The sequence below is a fragment of the Haliotis rufescens genome, unplaced genomic scaffold (assembly GCF_023055435.1).
Source record: "Haliotis rufescens isolate VD_foot unplaced genomic scaffold, xgHalRufe1.0.p SCAF_14, whole genome shotgun sequence".
In the NCBI taxonomy this organism is placed as follows: domain Eukaryota; kingdom Metazoa; phylum Mollusca; class Gastropoda; order Lepetellida; family Haliotidae; genus Haliotis; species Haliotis rufescens.
The window spans coordinates 32,579,530-32,602,422 of record NW_025963824.1 but is presented as its reverse complement, the minus strand read 5'-3'; the positions used below and the strand labels follow the sequence as shown (position 1 = coordinate 32,602,422).

Here is a 22,893-nt window from a genome sequence, read left to right as displayed (position 1 = left end):
ACAAGCATGAGTTGCTGAAGACCCATTCTCTTCCTGGATCTTCACGGGTGGATGTAGTTAAACATGACACAGACCAGGGTGAGAGGTCCATTTATTACGACACCCTGTAACAATGAATGCAATAAAACACATACACTTCTATCACAGAATGACAAAACAAACCCAAGCAGATTAAATAAGAATCAACTACACGTACTACACTGTACAGATATTCATGATGTAATATTCTACAATCCTAAGCTAAGGTATATAACTGTAATGTAAATATGGTACAGTGAACATAATATATCAGATTCTAGAATTTAACCTTTACCAACACAAACGCACATGCAATTATTTGTTTGTTTGTTTGTTGTTTAACGCCGCACTCAGCAATATTCCAGCTATATGACGGCGGTCTGTAAATAATCGACCAGACCAGACAATCTAGTGATTGACATTAGGAGCATCGCTCTACGCAATTGGGATCGATGACATGCATCAACCAAGTCAGCGAGTCTGACCACCCGATCGCGTTAGTCGCCTCTTACGTCAAGCATGGGTTGCTGAAGACTTATTCTGCGCACATGAATGAAATGAAATAGAACTGGAGCACATACACTCGCCATACACACACTAACACTGGTAAATGAAACATATGTTTAAATACTATTAATGAGACATAGACGCTTATTTAGCTAAAGTGATTTATATATAGTATACCGGCACACGGAGAAAACAATAATCGGTTTAACGACTAACCTTTAAATTACAGTAAACTACGGTTATAACGAACGCGCTTATAACGAACTGACCGATATAACGAACTTATTTTTTAGTCCCGGCCATTTGTTGTATATATGCTGTATCTATGCTTATAACGAACTACGGTTATAACGAACTAAAATAAGTGGTCCCTTTGAGTTCGTTATAACCGTAGTTTACTGTACTGCAGTTTTTCGGCCATTCTTTCCAACGTCGTAACGTTTTGATAACGTTTGAATTTGTTTTGTCAAATATATTTTTCAAGTGAATACTTTCTTTAGCCCGGCAGGTTATATCGACTCACTCCGGTGCAGTGTTGACTTTACCATGGTAACTAGGTTGACCACAAGAGAGTGAGTGGGTATGTTCTTACGCCGTTTTTAACTATATGTTACAGCAATATCACGGCGGGGACTGATTGAACTCCACACATCGTATCCAATGTGACGGCAAAGGAATGTGTTTATGGTACAATGAATATAATATTATATCAGATTCTATAATTTTATGATGTAGATTATAACTGCTTTCCTCCCACATTAAGCTGGCAGTGACCAGTGATTGATGTCATGAGCATCGGTCCACGCTTTTGGGATACGATTACATGCATCAACCATGTCAGCGAGTCTGACCACCCGATCCCGTTAGTCGCCTCTGACAACAAGCACCGTCGCCTTTTACGGCAAGCATAGGTTACTTAAAACCTATCCTACCCCGGATCTTCACGGGGCTGATAAATCATGTATCACACGTCATACTTGGATAGTTGCTTGTTGGTATCAATATTTATGTAAACATAGAAGTACAGAAACAAGTGTATTAAAGCAAGCATTGTGGCAGTGATATACCTTACCGAACCATCAAGCTCAACGAAGTTGACCAAAAATGTGCAGGCCAATATTCATATACACAAAACATAATAGTGCATGAGTGAGTTTGGTTTTACGCCGCTTTTAGCAATATTCAAGCAATATCACGGCGGGGGACACCAGAAATGGGCTTCACACATTGTACCCATGTCGGGAATTGAACTCGGGTCTTCGGCGTGACGAGCTTTAACCACTAGGCTACCCGACGCCCCACAAAACATAATAACCTGTCTCAAATTGAAAGATCTGCTGTATAGTAACGGTCTTCTTGACAAAGTTGAACACCCGTTGAACCAGTAAATGTGTGACAGTGAACGCTCGGGGCAATATTACGATTACTTCTCTGATATTTGCACAGTACCCAGAAAACCTTCCAAGACGAGCGTATCAAACCAAATACGTACCATACGCTTTCTTTGTTTGTTTGTTTGTTGTTTAACGCCGCACTCAGCAATATTACAGCTATATGACGACGTAAATGTAAATAATCGAGTCTGGACCAGACAATCCAGTCATTGATGTCATGAGCATCGATCCACGCTTTTGGGATACGATGACATACATCAACCAAGTCAGTGAGTCTGACCATCCGATCCTGTTAGTCGCCTCTTACGACAAGCATAGTCGCCTTTTACGGAAAGCATGGATCTTACGCAAGCATGGATACGTTGTATCATACGCAATTCCGTGGGGAATTTACCGGACGCTGTCATAAAGGTGGAATATTGCTGGGTATGACGTTAAACAAAAAAACAGCCACTGTGAGAACACAAGAGGAACATTCTCAAGTGGGTGGTTGATTCCACGTTAACAAAATCATCAATGGGAATTCCACGAAACAAATTTGAAATTTGAATTTTTTATCAATAATTTGTCCTGAATAAAAACAAATAAAAAACAAACACACTATGTCGTCAGATTTATTGTTTGTTGGACAGGCTCTATGGCCTGAAAAAAATGTTTGTGAAAAAAGAAAAGCCAGGTCATCCTTTCACACACAAAATAGTATTTGGAAGTAGTAACCTAAAAACGATACCGTCTCAAAGTGAAAACAGTTACTAAAAATGTAACAATGCCAGTTAACAGTTCAGTTCGGACAAAGACAAGGGAGCCGTGGTTCTTGTACGTCTACGCTGCCACACAGACACGTGGTTTTGGGAGATATTACCACCCCCAAAGTCTGACATGATATATGACTGGGAGGTCATTGACCTTAATAAGACGCATGTCTGGCCGCTGAACCACATATGTGGGAACGCATGTTGGAGCCAACGCTACCTCTCCCTAGAGATGAGCGTGACAACAGCACCGGCGTACTCCAACGCAGCCCTTTCCAGCCAGGTCACGTGACTTGGAACAAAAAATCCACCCTCGTAGAATCCAAGATGGCCGCCATGACGCGTTACCACAAATAGGCAGTTGTCATGTGTTTCTGAAACCACAAAAACTAAATTCTATAAAAAGTTTAGATTCAGTGTTTGGGACGATATTTTCACAATATTAATGAAAGAAAATATAAAATATTTGTATCAAATACCTCATACGAATGCAAATGTCACGGAAAAGATTAAGCGAGCATATCCAAGAAGAATTTTCTTTGAACAGATGGTTTGTTTGTTTGTTGGTTGGTTGGTTGGTTTATGCACGGGTGAGTCAGTATCGTTTAACGCCGCTTTTAGCAATATTTCAACTATATCACTGGCGGCGGAGTACACCAGAAATGGGCTTCACAGATTGTACCAATATGGAGAATCGAACCCGGGTCGATTGAACGCGACGTTAAACCCCATTTCACTTCACCCTACCTTCGGCGTGATGTTTGAAAACTAAATCCAGAAAACAGTGCACTCTTCCAAAGACTTTAACCCCATCCATCTCATTTCACCTTCGACGAGACGAGAGAACGCTTTGAGCTCCCGGCTACCAAACCACCCCGGTTATGCACGATGTATACATGACACGAATATGCAGTGAGTGAGTGAGTGAGTGAGTGAGTTGGGTTTAACGCCGCTTTTAACAGTATTCCAGTTATATCGCGGCGTGTCAGCTTAATGTGGGAGGAAAGCACGAAGTGATGCAGGTCTCAGACGTTTACCACTTCGGTGAAACCAACGAGCACGAGTATAGTGCTGACATATCTAGAAACACAATCGGGGCGAACCGGGATTCGAACCCACGATCATAGGTTTCTGGCGTGCTCAAGGGACGCAACTCTGCACAGCGAATCGCGGCGCCTTAGACGACTGGGCCACCCGTGCCCCCCGGCAGTGAATGAGTTGACTTAAATGCCCACATCATGTAAGCTTAACGTGAGAGAAGTGAGGGAATCAGTTTCGTTTTATGTCGTTCTTAGCAACACCAGAGATGGGCTTTCCACATTGTACCCAGTTGGGAAGCGAACTGGGGCGTTTGACGTGACGAGCGATCGCTTTAACCACACGGCTACACCACCGCCCCTTAATATGAGAGAAAGGCCAAAGCCAGACCCCATGTATGTAAAAAAAAAGGTTAATTCACATTCTACCCACACACTCCTTCTCTGACGACTGCCTCCGTGGTCGTGTGGCCCGGAGAGGGTAGGTCAATAGTCCGATTCATACCAAAAGACGTTAAAGATGGTACTTGTTGTTACCCTGCCTGGCGCTCGGTATTAAAGGATAAAAAAGTGGCCTGTGCTCATGCGTGCTCTTGATTCACCTGCAAACTTCCTCGCTATACCGTGTACAGACGGCGACACGACTGGATCATCAAGGGTATTTAGAAACAACATGGGTATTGTAATCTGAAAATTACAACGTGAAATTGAATCAATGTACATGAGTTATATACAGCTCGAGAAATGTAACGCACCACCCCTTCATTTTTATACCGATTTTCAAATATCGACACAAGGCATTGATCAATGTTGAATATATATGAGCTGAAGAAACGTTGGTGCAAGAACACTGTTAGTCCTCCAGGTGGTCGCGCCACGGGGCTACTTCAAAGGATGCGAAGAAGCCGAGGAGGCAATTGCGTTGCCATGGATAACAAAACGTGCTATTCGTTAATTTCTGTATTTCATACCCGTGTGTCATTTCGTCAGAATATTAATGCATAATACAAATTTAATGGCACCATGTGGTAATATATAAAAATCGGAGCTCAACCCTTTTAGCAAGCTATGCCCCATTCAGTATCTATCTATCTATCTATCTATTTATCTATCTATCTATCTTGTATCTATCTATAAACACATATGTATATACAACAGATGTATATTACAAACCAACCGATTCCAAACAATACCTCAATTACAATCCCTGTCACCCAATCTTACAAGAAACAGTGCCCCTTACCCATTAGCACGTAGAATCTGCGCGGTAGTATCTAATTCAGATCGTGCACAATATAGACTCGATGAACTGAGGGAGTCACTATCAGAAGTAAACTACCCTAGAAAAATAGTAGAAGACGCAATAAACAAGGCCAAATCACAAAACCTAAAGATAAACCTAACGAGAGTGTTCTCCCTTTTGTTACAACCTTTAATCCCCCAAACCCGGAAATATTTGGAAATGTTCGGGAAACATTGTTTTCTTTAAATAAGTGTAAAGAACTAAAACAAAACATGTCACTAAATAGACTTCTTTAAAGTGAAAAAAACAGCCAATCTTAAACAGCTTCTTTCTCAAAAGGAAAACAAGAATGTAAAACAGTACACAAGTGTATCAGAACTGACTGTGGTACTTGCCCTCATGTTTTTACAATGTTGTTCTTTTACATTCGAAGACGGAAAAAACTGTCTATGTCAGTGAAAATATGAATTGTGCTTCTAAAAACTTGATATATGTCATACAATGTGCTGGATGTAAAGCCGAATACATTGGACAGACAGGGGACACCCTAAGAGCGAGAGTGAGAGTCCACCGACAACAAATACGGGACCCCTCTTGCCGATGTATCCCATTCAGTCAACACATTGATCAATGCACAGTGGAATAAACCACCACATTTTGTGATATTCCCGTTTTATAAATGTGAAAATGATGCACTGAGAAAGATAAAAGAAAGGTATTTTATTAATACTTTCAAACCAACATTAAATGGCCTCAAATAATTGAATTATTTCATACAATTAGTGTGAATTTTCCTGCCACTACAATTCTTATTTCTGTGTATAATATGTGTCGTACGCCTGCCCCACACAATGTTATGCGTCTTATTGACATCACAATATGTTAGAATGCACTATAACGTCATACTATGTTTGAGTGCACTGTGACGTCAAAATAGCGTAACGGTATAAATCTTGAAAATCGCATTCGTGGAACCGGTTGAGTAAATTTTTTTACCTACGAGGGAAATTTATATCGGGGTTCATAAAATCATATTTGCCCTTGGGTCATATCACGTCACGTGACAACCGTGTATTGTTTCCGTCATTCGAATCTTATGTGACCTGGGGGCGGAATGACGTCACACTACAAACGACGTCATAGCTGAATATTGTTGACGTCATTCGACAAATTGTGGTTCCTATCTATCTATCTATCTATCTATCTGAACCATGGATGCATACTTTCTTTTGCCCAGCAGTTAACTTATTCATCAACTGAGACTGCAAGGTTACCATAATTACCAACTCACATTATCCAGATAGGTGGCGCTGCTTCCCCATGTGTAGTACTCATCCGGGTCCTCAAACCCTGCACGTCTGCTGCAACATATGGAAGGAACACGACACGTTGTATATATTTCATCGCCCCTTGCATGTTTTCAAGAAAAAAAAGTTTAAAAAAAAATAATTTAACCCTCTTGATGCCAAGGAACCATATGTGGTCCCGTGAAAATGTTCCTTTTCAACTGTGAATTAATGATGTCAAACACCGAGTGCGCAAAATCAAAATTATAACCATCATCAGCCCATATAATCTCAGCTTTAACATCGTGTTACTTATATTTGATACAGAGCTACGGATTGCGAAATATGAAATATTGCGATTTCGCACGGCGCTAGAGACGAAACGACTGTGCAGATCGTCGTTCTGTTTATGATGCTGATTGGCAGAAAACATACAAAATCTAAGAAATGTAAAAATAGCGGTGATCGTTAATATTAAGGTTGTATAGTATATAATTTATAGGCAGGATAAACACATAAACATTGAATGGCCAAGCCCGCAGTGATCGACTGGGCACGTCCGCGAGTTCTTGTCTTCCAGCTGTCCGACATGCTCGCCCGTTTTGACAAATAACTTCTGTTTTTTTTAAATATGAAATGACTAAGAGTCACGTGTGATTGGTCGAACTACCTGACCGCGTGAATGAATTACCCTAACCGTTTCGCATTTTGTCATAAGAGGAGATTTCAAAAGAGTGGCCACGACATCTAAACGTGAGTTGATGGTATTGTTGTTAACAAATTGTGTCAAGGTCGGTTTCACATGTGGTACGCAGGCCCAGTTTCTGTCGAAGATACACACGATACAAACATAATACAACTACTGAAAACATCAACATAACTTCTAAAATGATGACAGCAATACCTTTTTGCATTTGGGTTAACCGCTTATGGATACGATGTGCTGCATAGTTCAATTTCGATTTGTTTTTCCTTCCATTGAAACTGATAATGGCGCTATGATTGGTTGCCGTGTGTCTAGTGTACATGTAACATGCTGTGATTGTACACGATACAGTCTGTAAGTGATAACTAATTATGTATGGTCATATATTACCAAATACACATTATAAATATCCTCAGAAAATGGAATGTATTATCATATCGCGATAGGTTTCGTATTTCCAACATTCTGCAATGGATATGAGATCTAATATTTATTGATGTCAAGTGTGCTCTCGATTATCGTATGATAATCTATCGCAAGTATTTAACTTTTATTTGATACGTTCTTTCATTCAATGACGTTACAATGTGCAATTTTTTGTGTGTAGGCTAACCGACGGTCGGTGATTTCCCGCCGCTGTGAATTTGTCGTCTGGACAGGTGCGCGTGGTATGACCTTGTGGATGACGTCACGTCAAACAGCTGATCTGACGTTGTTGTCGTTTTATGGAAACCCCTGGTTTTTAGTTTCTAAATAATAATATTCTCTGTGACAGAACTAGAACGTAGATCTAGTAGCCTACATCACGATTGGGAAGCTTTCCACGGCGACCGACGAGTAAATGAGACCGTTTATCGCTTGGCTAACACCATTTGAAATTCAAGCAGTTTTCTAATTTTGGTAGGTTGACATGTGCTTTTCATATTTGTTTAAAGGCGTGATAGTTGAGTAAGTGAATGGAGCTTTTTACGGTGAGGAAGCTTTCAAAACAGACCCGAGATTAAACAGCCTTTTTAATATTTTAGCCATACACATTAGAATCTCGAATGGTTCAAGGCCTGTTCAGTTACGGTAATTACACAAAATTAATAGATTATCGATTTCTGAATGACAAAATATTTTCATCGTAAATGTGATTTCGGTTTGATGTTTTAAATAGTTTTCATTATATTTTGTTTTACCCTGCCTTATCTAAATTATCAAATACTTCGATCAATGCCACGTGACTTAGATACTTTATTTTAGTAATATTTAATAATGTGGGGCGGGGGATATAGTAATGGAGTTCGTTCCTTCGTCCGTTCGTCCGCTCCTCATTGGGGACAAATTTTCTCTAAAACTATTTGAGTTAGAGAAATGAAATTTCTCACACTGATGTTACTAGTCACGATCTCATATGAATTATTTTTTAAACTGAACGCATACTGCGTGAAAATGGGGACATAGAGGTTATCACGCGAGTGTGTTTGGGGATGGTAAGTATCCTGCATTAGAAATATACATTGTATTTAGCGAGCCTATTTAATTCTGTGCTTGAAAATCGCTTTCCCTCTCTCACAAACATAACCGAAACATTGCGAGTTTTCTTGGAATGCGCGCATTAATATTTATTACGTCAAAGGGTAAGTGATGTGTCAGTCGGAAAGTGACAGTAGCCAATATAGTTCCAACTGAAATCAGTTTCTTATACAGTGGCGAAGCAACATATACGCAAAACAACAATTGTTTTTACTTGCCTTTCGCGGCAATCCATCGGTCTGTCCGCTAGAGTAACTGCCCTTTGTCAAAGGGAAGCTACTCTAACCCTAGTCTATGAGACGTCACGGCCACGTTCAGACGTTGACAGACGGCCTGTCATAACCTTTCGGTTACCATGACGTCACAATCAAATGACATCACTAATGGCTCTGCTACTGTTAGCAGTACTTTTTACACTTAAGACATTGCTAATTACTGTCTACAAACTAAAAAAGTTGGAAGAATGATGTTGGATGATGGATAAAATCTCACCCTCGTGTCTTTTGGTATCAAATATATCAACACTCGTTGATATATTTGATATCAAAAGACACTCGCGTGACATTATCTATAACTACATGAATGCAAGTTTGCATGTCTATCTATAAAGAGATACTTGTCAAGACTTTAATCGAAAATTGGTGCCATAAATTATTTTTCCCAGAGAAGGGCACTTTTGTTTGTATTAATCTCATGTTTTATCATGTTCCTGATAACAGAAAGAGACCCTAGTGCCTTTCTCTTCGAAAGGCTTTATGGGACTGGGATTTGTTTAATATATAACGGTGTTTTCTTGTTTATTTTGAACCCATAATGGTTTTTTTGCACAAGTTTAAATCAATGTGTTCCCCCATGCTTTAGCTAGGCCGAAAGAAAAAACGGAAAGATATACTTACTGAAAAACAGCCACATTAACGATTTTGTGAGTTTTGTTTTCGTAATTCAATTTCATATTCTGCTTTGCCTTTTATGACAAATAATTCAATTAGTTTCATTGATCTACGATCATGATTTATTTCAAACTTTTCCTTTTGTAGAATAGGATGAAATAGGAAACTTTACTTGATTTGAGTGAGTGAGTGAGTTGGGTTTAACGCCGCTTTTAACAGTATTCCAGTTATATCGCGGCGTGTCAGCTAAAATGTGGGAGGAAAGCCCGAAGTGATGCAGGTCTCAGACGTTTACCACTTCGGTGAAACGAACGAGCATGAGTAGGGTGCTGACAAACCGGGATTCGAACCCACAATCATAGTTTTCTGGCAATCGCGGCGCCTTAGACGACTGGGCCACCCGTGCCCCCCCCCCCCCCCCCCCCCCCCCCCCCCACACACACACACTTTGCTTGAAATATACGTATGTCTTTAAATGTACAATAGTACAAATGTACAATATTAATAAAGAATTTGTGTTTTTTACAATAACTTAAAAATTCATATTCATATTTTTTGAATTTTCTCATTCACTTAATCTAGATATTACTTATCATTGTACTGTAAATTCAATAATATTTCCTCCTTTCACATGCGAAGGTTAACCTATCGTTTCCGTGTATCAATTATAGCCTACTCCACACTTCAAGAGCTTTCAAATTCAAGTATTAAAATTGAAAGGCAGAGGTTTGATTGCCTTCATGGGTACACTGTGATATTGCTTAAATATTGCTACAAGCGGCGTAGAACCATACCCACTCACTCATGTACTATATGAGAACTATTGACACTAAGGGATTTACTTAGGAACACTTTAGCTGGAACAACAACCAAGAACCAAACAAAAACATTTTTAATGTAAAATATCAACCTTACCAACTGAATGTCTTGGCCAGATCAAACAGTGATGCTGAATTGAAGACTTGGTCTACATCCGTCTTGCCGTACCTCCGCTCAGCCTCTGAGCTGAATAACACGTCCCTGTGACGTCGCAGTAACGTCTTCACATTCTTAGCAATGGTGTTGTTGTAGAGCCGCATCAATGCGGAACGCTCCAAGCATTTGTTGAAACTAGACAGGGAAAGAATGGTTTAAATGTTTTTATGACGCTTTCAACAGTGTGTGACCGCCTCCGTGGTCTAGTGGTAGAGCGTTCGCCCGGAGAGCGGAAGGTTGGTGGTTCAATCCCCGGCCGCGTCATACCAAAAGACGTTAAAAGATGGTACTTGTTGTTACCCTGCCTGGCGCTCGGCATTAAGCGGATATAACAAGGACTGGTCGGCTCGGAGTCACTATACTGAGTCTGAGTGGGGTATTCATGTTAAACTGCATCTTCTCGAGGCAAGTGAGTTAACTGACTATAAGTGGAAACTGGACTTTTAAAGTCAGTTAACTCTCTTGCCTCGGGAAGATGGTTAAACTGCGGCATGGTATCTCAGTGGGCTAGCACTATAAATTGGCATCAGTCCGGACTAGTACAAGCAGCCATACACACACTATATATATAAGTGCAATAATCTTGAACGCGACGTTAACCCCATTTCACCTCACCTCAACATCAAACAACAATTCTGTATTCTCAAGTTAACGTTATTTCAGATAAAGCAGTTCAAACGTCAATGGGACATCCAGGGACGGCGTACAGTGTTTTCTTTTGGTTTCAAGAAGTCAAAATGTTGAGTACAGATCGAATCCAATACATGTTGCTTCATTCGAAAATTTCATACTTTTCCCTGTCATCATCGAATGCATTTAATTTTTCCAAACAATTTTACCTTTCCTTCAAATCAACCTTTCCTTTGAAAAACGCACGAAAGACGCACACAGTTTGTGAGGGGGCGCTCTTTTCATTTGTCTTTGACGGAAAACAACTTTTTTATGTTGAAAGTCATGCAGAGGCTCGCTGACCACGCGCCTCTCAACAAGCATAGTCGCCTATTACGACAAGCATAGTCGCCTATTACGACAAGCATTGGTTGCTGAAGACCTATTCTACCATACTTATTTACACACCTAGTACATTGTTCGCATGCGCTTCTATACACATTTGTGTATATGTGCATACGTGCTAAGAAATGCACACGTGAGAATACTTGTCATGTGAACGTGTTTACTCATGTGTGTATATTTACACCAGGAGCAAATTTGCATCATGTCTGGAGCAGGTGCAAATGTAAATTTTAATGTAAATTGGCACTGTGCGTATATGTTGCAATACACACATATGTTTTGAGGCGCATGTGAACGGGGTATTAGTTACGTTTCACGTGTGCGCATTGTAAATTTACATATACACATGTATGTATAGTAACTTATGTGTAAAATTACTTATTTGAGTAAATGTTGTGCACGTGGACGGGGTTAGACGTTTACCGCTGTCATGAAAGCCACGAGTTCGGTGCTGACAAGCCACGACACATAATAGTGAGGGAGTTGGGTTTAACGCCGTTTTTAACAATATTCCAGTTATATCGCGGCGTGTCAGCTTAATGTGGGAGGAAAGCCCGAAGTGATGCAGGTCTCGGAGGTTTACCACTTCGGTGAAACCCTCGAGCACGGGTATGGTGCTGACAAACCTAGAAACATAATCGGGGTGAACCGGGATTCGAACCCACAATCATAGGTTTCTGGCGTGTCCAAGGGACGCAACTCTGCACAGCGAATCGCGGCGCCTTAGACCGCTGGGCCACCCGTGCCCCCAGACACATAATAAGGGCGAATGCTGAGGATATAGTCGGAATCGTATAACGGCCTCTTCTTAAAGCAGAGGATTCCACTGAAATGGTTATGTCTCTTTTATTTAATATTCAGCTAGGGCAAACGCAAAGAAATCTTTGTTATATCATTGGCCTTTCGAGTATCCCAATTGCGATGATCCCAAGATCGATGATCATGATATCAATAACTGGATTGTCTGCTCAAGACTCGAATATTTACAGACCGCAGTCATATAGCTGGAATATTGCTGAGTGCGGCGTTAAACAACAAACAAACAAACAAAACAAAACAGTGACGCTATAAGTGACTTATTCAACAGAAGGGACGCAACTCTGCACAGCGACTTACGGCGCTACCAACGACTTGGCCACCAACTGGATAATGCAGGATATGGTGTTTTTTGTATCAAATATATTATCACTGGTCGATAAAAGCCATAATGTCAAGTGACCCACCTGGCAATGTCGTATCCCTGACACAGGGACATCCCACAGATGAAGTGTTTCTGGTGGTCAGGGTGCTCCCCGAGATACTTGGTGATGATGTTGGCGCCCATGCTGAAGCCGACGGCCAGGAAGCTGCTGTTTGGATAGATCTTTCTCATGTCCTCCACCATGTGATGGAACTCCTGAGTACTTCCTGCAGGGGAGGCAACTCTCGATAACAGTGTAGGTGGGGAAAGGGGAGACAACTCTCATTAACAGACCAGGGAAGAAGGGGAGGTTACTTTTGTTAACAGTATAGGGAAGAAACTCTTGTTAACAGTGATCGACATCATGAGCATCCTTGTATTTAATTATATAAATGCTCATGCAAAGGTACACAATTTTACATAATATGCAGGGAAGAGACTCTCCCCCCCCCCCCCCCCCCCTTCACACACACGCACACTTCCACCCACCCCAAACCCACACCTCAGCTCCCCAACCCACCCCCACCCCTTCCCGAACTCACCATAATCAAAGACCCGAGGTGATGTGAGTTTCTGGTCGGCCAGAACGCCGAGATGATTAAGCACCGCCACCCTGTAGCCACCTCTCACAGCCGCGTCGGCGAAGGTCCGGATGTAGGGGTTTTCGCTGCTGTTGGCGATACCGGGGCAAACCAACATGGAGTAGTCGCCTACATTAAACACGGGACGCTACATGAAACACGGGCCACTCTATCAAACATAGGACACTTCTTTCATATGTATCTACTTATCTACTCAGAGAAGGTTGTGTTTTCTTACTAAGCTGTTTGCAGTAGCTACATGCCTCATACAATGCATGTAAGAACTCTTGTCAATCTGTATTTATGAAGTAACTCTGTATCTAGGTGTTTTCAAATTAACATAGAGCAGTCAGGTAATTAAACATAAACATAAAAAACCCATACTGTATTGCACTTTATATTATGAAAATGCATGGCTCTTGGTATCGGTCTGTTGAAATGCAATGAGTGAGTGAGTGAGTATGGTTTGTAGAGCCGCTTTTAGCAATATTCCAGCAATATCACAGCGGGGGACACCAGAAATGGGCTTCGCACTATGTACCCATGTCGGGAATCGAACCCGGGTCTTCGGCGTGACGAGTGAACGCTTTAACCACTAGGCTACCCGACTGCCCCTGAAATGCAATGAGGCGTGGCCTAACTGATCACCGGCCAATCAACGCCCATCTTGGGCGACCTGTCCCCAATACAATATTCTATAAACAGGTCCCTTATTCTGTACAGAGTTTCCGCTATTTGCGGCAGTCACCTCCAGACGGGTGTTCGCGTGCAACTTCGTACACGTCAAACGTTGACGTCGCGCCGTCAGGCAGGACACGTTCATGGCGTCTCCCGTCAAGGTTCGGGTGATACAGCCGCTCTATCTTGCTGTACACTATAGTCTGGACGTGGCCACTTCGACCCCACAGGCGAGTGGGCGTGTACCTGAAACCAGTAAAAACTATTCTGACTATCGGGATACGTTTCTCTGCCAAACAAGGAAATGACATATGGTTATTTCAATGCCGACGTGTCGTCTAAGGCGCCGCGATTCACTGTGCAGAGTTGCGTCCCTTGGGCACGCCAGAAACCTATGATTGTGGGTTCGAATCCCGGTTCGCCCCAATTATGTTTCTAGGTTTGTCAGAACCATACCCGTGCTCGTGGGTTTCAGCGAAGTGGTAAACGCCTGAGACATGCATCACTTCTGGCTTTCCTCCCACATTAAGCTGACACGCCGTGATATAACTGGAATACGGTTAAAAGCGGCGTTAAACCCAACTCACTCACTCACTCAATGACGACGTAACTTCTTTTTTATTTTGTTTAAAATCGCATTTTTTATGTTATTTTATATTTTATTTTATTTTTTAATTTTGTATCCCTTGTTCTAAATCAAAATACAGGGTGCCGCAGAGCCCAGAAGTTTGTTTTTTTAAATGTTATAGAAAAGCAGCAAAAAATATTTTTTCGTTGGTCCCCTACAGGGAAGTGAGGGGAAACACGGACCCGGGGGTTAGGGCGAGGGTAGTCGTCTGAGGCGCCGCAATTCGCTGTGCAGAGTTGCGTCCCATGGGCACGTCCTAAGCCTTTGTTCGTGAGTTCGAATCTAAGTTCATCCCGATTATGTTTCTAGATTTGTCAGAACCACACCTGTGATCATGGGTACACCGAAGTAGTAAACGTTTTGAACCTGCATCACTTCGGTCTTTCCTCCCACGTCAAGCTGACACGCCGAGATAAAACTGAAATACTGATCACTTATCCCAGAAAAGGCCACAGATTGTTAAAGCGGTGTTAAGCTATGGTAATCCATACGGTCACATTATTTAGATGTGACAAGATACTTACAACTTACACTTATACTTTTAACGTACATTAAACATGAAAATATAAGTTCACATTTCATAAAATACGTATGAACGTTACCGGTTAGATTTACGTACTTTTCGCAATGTGCAGCAACAGGTGCGCGAGTTTAACTTACGGTTGGAGGAAGATTGGACACGCCGTGAGGAGTCCGGCCACAAATTGACTGGACTTCCTATAGTACAGGACAGGGGGGACAGGACCACCCCTCACACTGATCACCACACACAACACCAACACCGCACACAGGAACAACAGCAACAGCTCCGTCATCCTTCTCCACCACGGACTCGTTTACACATGCATGTGAGGTGTCACGCATGCAGGTCACATTGTAGGCACATGCCCTGCATCAGTGAACACTGTTGTCAGTCGCAGCGCTTTTGTTGTCACGATACATAACCTGCAAGTTGTCTCTGGTGTGAATATGTTACTTCAAATCCAATTGGTGTAACTGGTTTCATCTTTGAAAATTTCAGTTAGTTTCGTGAGGGCAGTTTATCATAAAGGTTAAGGCATTTAAAGATGGTCACCATATCAGAATATATACCGATTATATTTTAAGTCAGCAGTGTATCGTGCCTTGTGGGTCTGTTACAAAGTCACCTGCGATCCGTGAAGATCCGGGGTAGAATAGGTCTTCAGCAACCCATGCTTGTCCTAAAAGGCGACTATGCTTGTTGTAAGAGGCGACTAACGGGATCGGGTGGTCAGGCTCGATGACTTGGTTGATGTATGTCGTCGTATCCAAGTTGCGTAGATCGATGCTCATGATGTCAATCACTGGATTGTCTGGTCCACACTCGATTACTTACAGACCGCCGCCATATAGCTATTCTACCCCGGATCTTCACGGGTCCATTGCAACAATGTAATTTATGTGGCAATTTCCAACAATATGAAGCATAATTTTGTTCAACCTTTTTCGCATGAGCAACAGAATATACCTACTTTCAGGAACAAGTGTGTAATACTACACATCAGCAGGCTAAACAAGACACCAAGTATGCCCTTTTAAAGACTACTCTTGTTACACCTATGCTGAGTACAAATGTCTGTCAACTCGCTTAGAAACCATACTGAGAATAAATATTCATATCACATGGCGCTAATAGATATTTCTTGTCACGTGACTTGGTTTGCCAAAGTGTGAATAAATATACATATTCACATCACAAGGCGCTGATAGATATTTGCTTTGGCAAAGTAAAACTGAAGCAGAGAGCGAGAGCTGGCTGTCATTGCCGCTTCCATCCTCAGAATCAGATCTGTTTTGAGGAAGGTGAAGGACAGTCCGTCGTCCCTACATTTGGAGTGTTTTATAAGGGAAAGACCATGTTATTTGTGATTGGGCTTTCTGGATCTGTTTGGAAATTTGTTTGCCTCTGGGATTGTTAGCTGATATGCTGGTTGTCCAGGAAAAACTTTCTCCTTTCTGTCTTGAGGACTCCCCAACCTCCTCGCTTTCGAATGACTATGTACAGACCCCACAGAGAGAGCTTTAGTCGGCTTTAGCACCCCTGTGAACAGTATATGAATTTTGTCATTTTTGTCCACTTTGATATGTACAACTGTTTGGTTAAACAACTGTACATGTGTTCAAATTTAACAAGAGTTTGCCACTAACATGGCTATATCCCCCGCCCCTGTTGCAGAATTTATGACATAATTAAATCTAAACAAACCCTAACCTTTTTTAATCGAGGTGGAACTTGTCATGGAAATTGTAAAAAAAAGAAAAGTTTGGAACCTAAGTCCATCTTGTTGCCATGGAAACGTAAAAGATAAAAAATTCTAAAATTTATAAATAGCAAAAGGCGCCAGTTCAGCATGTACCTGACAGACCTGCAGAGTTTGATGAAAAAACATTGAACAGTTTCTGAGTTGTGCTCTGCAAACGAAACATGACGGACTGACGGACGGACAGAGCCCGTTTCTATATCCCCTGCCAACTTTGTTGGGTGGGGGATAATAAGGATTGAAAGTGGATTTGTTTCGGTTCATTGAGGTATGAAACGAAAAACCACACAGTGTGGGACAGTATTAATGTGTAATATATTATGTTGTTTGAATGTACAGCCACGACTGTGTGTGTGTTCACAGGGTGTGCATGTTTGTGCATACCTGCGTGTAGAGATCGCCATCACCGTCCAGAAGAATGGCATGCATTCAACCAAGTCTGAACAAGACAATTCTGCCGCCTCTTAACAGGAGCTCGTCAGTTTACATCGACAATCCAACACATTGTTTGTATAAAAAACATTTATTCTTCTCCATAAAGAATGACAATGATACACTAGACATGAATCTCATCTGATCAGAAAATATACAACACCTCTCACAGCTCAATCTCAAAATAAACAGAGTTATCTCCCTTACACCAAACTAAAATTTGAACAGTTTGGCTTGCAGGTTTTATACTTATTTCAATTAATGAAGCATCAATGCTGTTCTGCAAGGTAAAAGCAAGCGATTGGTGGTAATTTAGCATCATACAAAAAGGGAAATACTACAGTATGTGCGCCTCATCAACCTGGATAATACAACAAAGAAGTGACCACACAGGATATATTCTCTCTGAACAAAGGCAAACTAAAAGTAATCAGGACTCTCGTCCCCACCAATCTTGTACTACGACAGGGTCCCATGCTAGTGGGGGCCCTTCCTCCATGGTCTTACACTGTAAGAGAGCTGTTTTATATTCTGGGTTGGGCCTCTTTGAAAAAGAAATATTTTACCTGAGGTTTTTACTTGAAAATAAATTGTTCGTTGGACATTCTGGATGTTTAAAAAACAGATGGCCTTGAAGTTGTATCTGAAGAAATATTCTGTCTCTTAGAAAAATCCAAGGTCCCACCATGAAATTAATTGAGAAACTGACACACTTTGGGTAATAATTGACAGTTATAGCAATGATCATTATAAAATTAATATAGCGGACACAATTTGGTTTGAAGCTTTCTGAGGCTGTCATTTTAGTCACTCTTTAACATAGATAACGACATGGGTCATTGTCGCAGCATCAAGACTGGTTGGTGGAATGAGATCCTGGGTATTAAAAGTGAAAAGATAAAATATGAATGAAACGAAAACACTTCTTTGGTGGTGAATACATGACACCAAGTTACCTCCCTTAAGTCAAGGTAGTTTCAGAAAAGAAAGCAAAGTGAAATATTGTCAGTGGGAACTTGAGTAAAACAAGCACACTGGGTAGACACATTATGAAATGCTACATACCAAATATGGACACAACATTTCTAGCTTGTCCTCTGTCTCATCATAGGAAAATGAACATCTAACAGAGTTTTCTAAAACCACTTCTCAACATACCCTTGTGTAATGGTGGGCAGCTTCATTGTATATAAGGGAGGTAACTGCTGAGCAGAGTGAAAAGTGAGACAGAAACGTTTAATACTGGAGACAAGATGGAAGACTGCTGTGCATACAGAGTTGTCTCCCTTCCCAGTTGTACAGTATCCAAGTCTTGTTGGCTGTCAACATGATAATGGTAAGAGCTGTAACAATACAAGTGTTGCCACACTACAGTAGTGAATCGTGTCCTGACACAAAACAATATGTCACTTATAACACACCCTCGGTTCCCCTGCATTTCCATATTCATTTCCTAAAACAAATACACTCGACCCATTCACCACCATAGGTTCATTTTGAGCCTTAATGAAGAGACATTGCCCTATAAATAGCCATCCAATCAAATGACACGCATGAGCAAGTGACATTCTGTGCCAAGTTAGAGATAAGAGCAAAGGGATAATGACCTGTCCCAACAAAGCAACATAGTGATGAATGGGTCCAGAGTAGTTACAATAATAGCATGGCGACATAATACCCAGGATTAACGAGGATGGTGTATAACATGGCCATGTTACATAATATGAAGTCAGTTGTAAAACGAAAGTTTCTAAAAAAGGGCAGTTTAATAAACATGCCCTGACACTGTCCCAAATATTCAAGGGTATGGTAACGCAACATATTGTGACACACTGTATTGTTACTGCGCGAACATTGGTAAATAATTGTCTCAGCATAAGGGCATTGTAGGAGAAGGTCCCTATGTATAGTTATCATTATTTCAAGTAGCAGCATTGTGGCCTTACAATCATATGGGGAAGATACAATATCTCCAATAAGATAAACAAAGCAGTCTCCAATATCCAAGACGAGGACTAGAAACTATGTTGCGGACCCAATTTCCGGGACTGAAATGACTGGGCCACCCATGCACCAGCACTTGAAAACAAAACAAGCTGACCATAAATAAGGGCTGGTTTTGAATAGAGGCCTTGTTAAGACCAAGAAACAAAAGGTTCCTATACGAGGAATTATGATACATTTGTGAGAGTCGAAAAGCAACCGGGGCCCACAACCTTTCTTCACGGATAACCGATGCCAGCAGCCAATAGAAATAAACCTTTGAAAAGGTAAAAGGTCAAGAGTTCATAGGTCATAAAAACGCTTACAAATGAGCCAGTCATGTGTCACCTTATGCTTGTTTCTGTGATATATATCATATAACATGAGCTTGTTGCTTGCCAGACCGGCTGCAAATTAGAAGAGTCAAGACAGATGTGGGAGTTACATATAAATGACCTTGGCCTTCGTTGACCTTCTCTCCAACATCCTGAATGCAGGTCAAAAGGTCAATACTTAAACTTGAAGCACACAGCTGTGGATTCCAGATCTCACATTTGTGTGAGCTGTGTCCAGCAGTGACCAGGGACAAACACTCAAGGAAGAATTTAAGAACAATGAAATAAATTACATGTCTTCAAAACATTCAAATCAAGATCATATTATATACAAATGAGATAAGATACACTGAGATGGTAGGGGCATAACTAGGGGTGTGATACAGTAGGTATAAAAGGATGGGATACGTCTCGTATCACCGTCTTGCGCCAACCCCCTAGTGGTAGTGGAGTATGTACAAGAAAGGGTCAACATAGAAAGGACAGTATAAAACACTCTGTACCCAAGAGGGCAGCAATAGGCTTGTGTCGTCACTATGTGGTACATAATTCATCACACAATACAATAAACCTGGGATATATCCCTCATCGTGACCTAGAGGAGCCATTGTTATAGATCCAAATTAAATCAAAATGAATAAAATTTCATAACCAATTAGAACTGATTTTTTTCTTTTCTATACAAGCGATTTCTTAAAATTGATTTATTAATGAAGTACCCCTGAATAACGCTTTTCGTAAGCCTGACTCAACCCAGTCATAACGCCCTTGATTAATCATTACCATCTCACACTGATCATGTTATATAATCCATTATCCACTTGCCATGTCATTTTCCCAATTATCAGTAAGCATGTCGTATTGCCTGTAACATTGACTCCACAGAAAAACAGACACATCTGATCAATTCAACACCTTCCAAGTCACTTGAAATGTTCTGTGAAAACTTCAAAACAATAATCCCTTAGATGAACTCAACAGTCTGAAACTGAAAACCTTCAAAAAATGTGATTGTTTATGAAATATGATGGAAGCATAGAATCATCTTCTTCGCCTTCCAACTGAGCACACATACCCCTGGAAAAAAGTTAAGCACCGCCTAAGCCCACTCCAAAAACATTTGATCCTACTAGCCCGAAATTGTATTAGGGCATTTTGTCGGCAGATGTTAGTCTTAGCATAAAGGACCCAGGAGATGAAGATATGGGTTAGAATAGGTTTACAGCAACCCATGCTTGCCGGAACAGGTGACTATGCAAGGGGACTAACAAGATCGGCGGTCAGGCTTGCTGACTTGGTTGATGAATGTCATCAAATCCCAATTGTGTAGATTGATGCTCATGATATCAATCACTGGATTGTACAACAGTATATAAAAAAATAGGGTGATGGTGCTCAACAATTTCCAGGCATATATGTCATACAGATACATAGATGGTATTTCTTTTTAAACCCAACAAAAGCTAAATACTGTAACAATTTATGAAAATGACAGTCAATGACAAGTCTCTCCCATGCAGAAATTACCGTATATCCTGTGTTTACTGTTGTGTGATAACAAGCAATCATGTGTCTGAGGATTACTTAACATAAGGCAAATGAAGATAGTTGGTATATAAGATGGTTCATAGTAGTGACTAGATGGTCTGCGTATATATAAAGAATCCATCTACACATAGGATCAAGAATGCTGATGCATTAAAATCAGGAAAAACTGGCTATAAACAAAGAAAACTACTAGCAAAAATGACAATTTAAGTTTTCTCAATAATTACAGCAGCATTCTACAGGAACCATGCAAAGCAGTGATTGGCTGTGTTAGTAACCAATGGGAATGCTGAACCATCTGTCAATCACAGCACTGCAACCAGTATCAGCCAATGGAAATTGTGGTAGCATAAAGTGACTCAGTTACAGCACTGCAACCAAATCATCTTCTCAGACTCACTTTATTGAATAAAATAATTGTTTTTTAAAAAGTCTACAAAAGACTAATGCTTTGTGAGTCACTAGGTCTATAATACACGAAGCTAATAAATTAATTTCCTCAATCTATGCATATATATATATATGTATATATAATAAAAAACATGAATATTACAATACCTCAATGAAAATATACACAAATATTTCAAGTTGATCATTTAACTTTTGTAACATTTCACCTTATCTCTGTTCTTCACTGAAACGACTGGTATAAAATATAGGTCAAAGATTGCCTGATACCTACTACTTTGAAAATGACATGAACATTTGATTGACAGGACACGCAACCAATCAGTACAAGGCATCATCCGGCCACCCTGAAACCGCACACCAGTAGATGATATGGCCCAGGTTCAAATACATCTATATCACTGACTAATCTGCAAAATTTAATTTTTTCACGAAAATAAATTTCAAACATACTTTTCAAAATCACATTATTTTACTAGAATAATCTCTTTCTGCAACAAAGCTTATCAAAATGCAACATAAACTTATCACAAAGAGAATTCAGGATGAAAACGAATTTAAAGTTGATTCTCAGTTCAATGGATAAGTTTGCATGAAAAAAAGAAGCATTTTCTGGGGTTAGATTTCTAGGTATGGGAGTACATGTTATGATGATAAAGTACATGTTGCTATAGTAACAACATCACCTGTAGTACTGGTCTGCATCATAGCAGGGAACTCCCGCACTGGAACAGAAACGTCAGGTGAGAACGGATGAACTAGTCACCGCCACACGGCACAATACAAACATACTGGTACAATTGTAGCAAAATATGTGATGCGATGAAACTCACTGTGGCAGATGGTACGTGTGATACGAGAGTTATACAGTAACTGCTCTGTCCACTAGCATGCAATCTCATTAAAATTGGATCTTAGTTCTAGCTGAAGCTGAACAAAGATCTGAGGACATCCCATTACGGGCCACGTCAGAACGACCTTTCATCCGACCAATCAGAGCCTTGTTACCAGATCAGGAAAGTGAGAGTGGGGATGAGTTTTCTAATCATACAAACCCCCCAAAATCAGGTGACAGTTACAGCATTTCGACTGAATCCATACAATCTGGGCCATCGATTAGCCATTCCAGAATGTTCAGTTTTCAAGTTTTTAATCGAGAATTTGTCAAAATATGTTTTGTATTGGAGTCGCCAGTATGACACTACTGCCGTAAAGCACAAGAAAGCTGCCTTCTGATTGGTTAATGCCGCTTCTTGTCAGTTATTCCATTGGTTGGTCAAAGTTTGCCAAAGGTCACAGACGTGACTTGTAATGGTATGTCCTCAGATCTTTGTTTAGAGGAAGCGAAAACTAAGATCTGATTTTAATGAGATTGACTAGCATGGTACAGGGACTTGTGTGGTTTACATGAGGTATCCAACACGACGGGATACAGTTCTATATCACCTAGCTGCCTTGGCGTATCTGAAACACTTACACCAGACTGGAGCTGTAATTG

At 40.8% G+C, this 22,893-nt stretch overlaps 2 protein-coding genes across 3 annotated transcripts in view; both read right to left on the bottom strand.

Moving 5' to 3' along the window:
- Positions 1-2,548: 2,548 nt before the first annotated feature.
- On the bottom strand, positions 2,549-15,223 carry LOC124117137 (monoacylglycerol lipase ABHD2-like). The gene is made up of 8 exons (XM_046478874.2): positions 15,068-15,223; positions 13,850-14,025; positions 13,063-13,230; positions 12,564-12,747; positions 10,267-10,461; positions 6,243-6,312; positions 4,311-4,395; positions 2,549-3,045 (listed from the first exon to the last, which is right to left on the bottom strand). The coding sequence occupies exons 1-8, from the start codon at positions 15,220-15,222 to the stop codon at positions 2,888-2,890; spliced, it is 1,191 nt and encodes a 396-aa protein (XP_046334830.2). The 5' UTR covers position 15,223; the 3' UTR covers positions 2,549-2,887.
- A 1,973-nt stretch (positions 15,224-17,196) lies between these two features.
- The window catches only part of LOC124117150 (disintegrin and metalloproteinase domain-containing protein 10-like), a 67,092-nt gene continuing 61,395 nt past the window's right edge, over positions 17,197-22,893 (bottom strand). For both annotated transcript variants that reach the window (XM_048395300.1, XM_048395301.1), the window contains one exon: positions 17,197-22,120. In XM_048395300.1, coding sequence (XP_048251257.1) covers positions 22,078-22,120 — 43 coding nt within the window. In that variant the 3' untranslated portion in view covers positions 17,197-22,077. The remainder of the gene's footprint in view (positions 22,121-22,893) is intronic.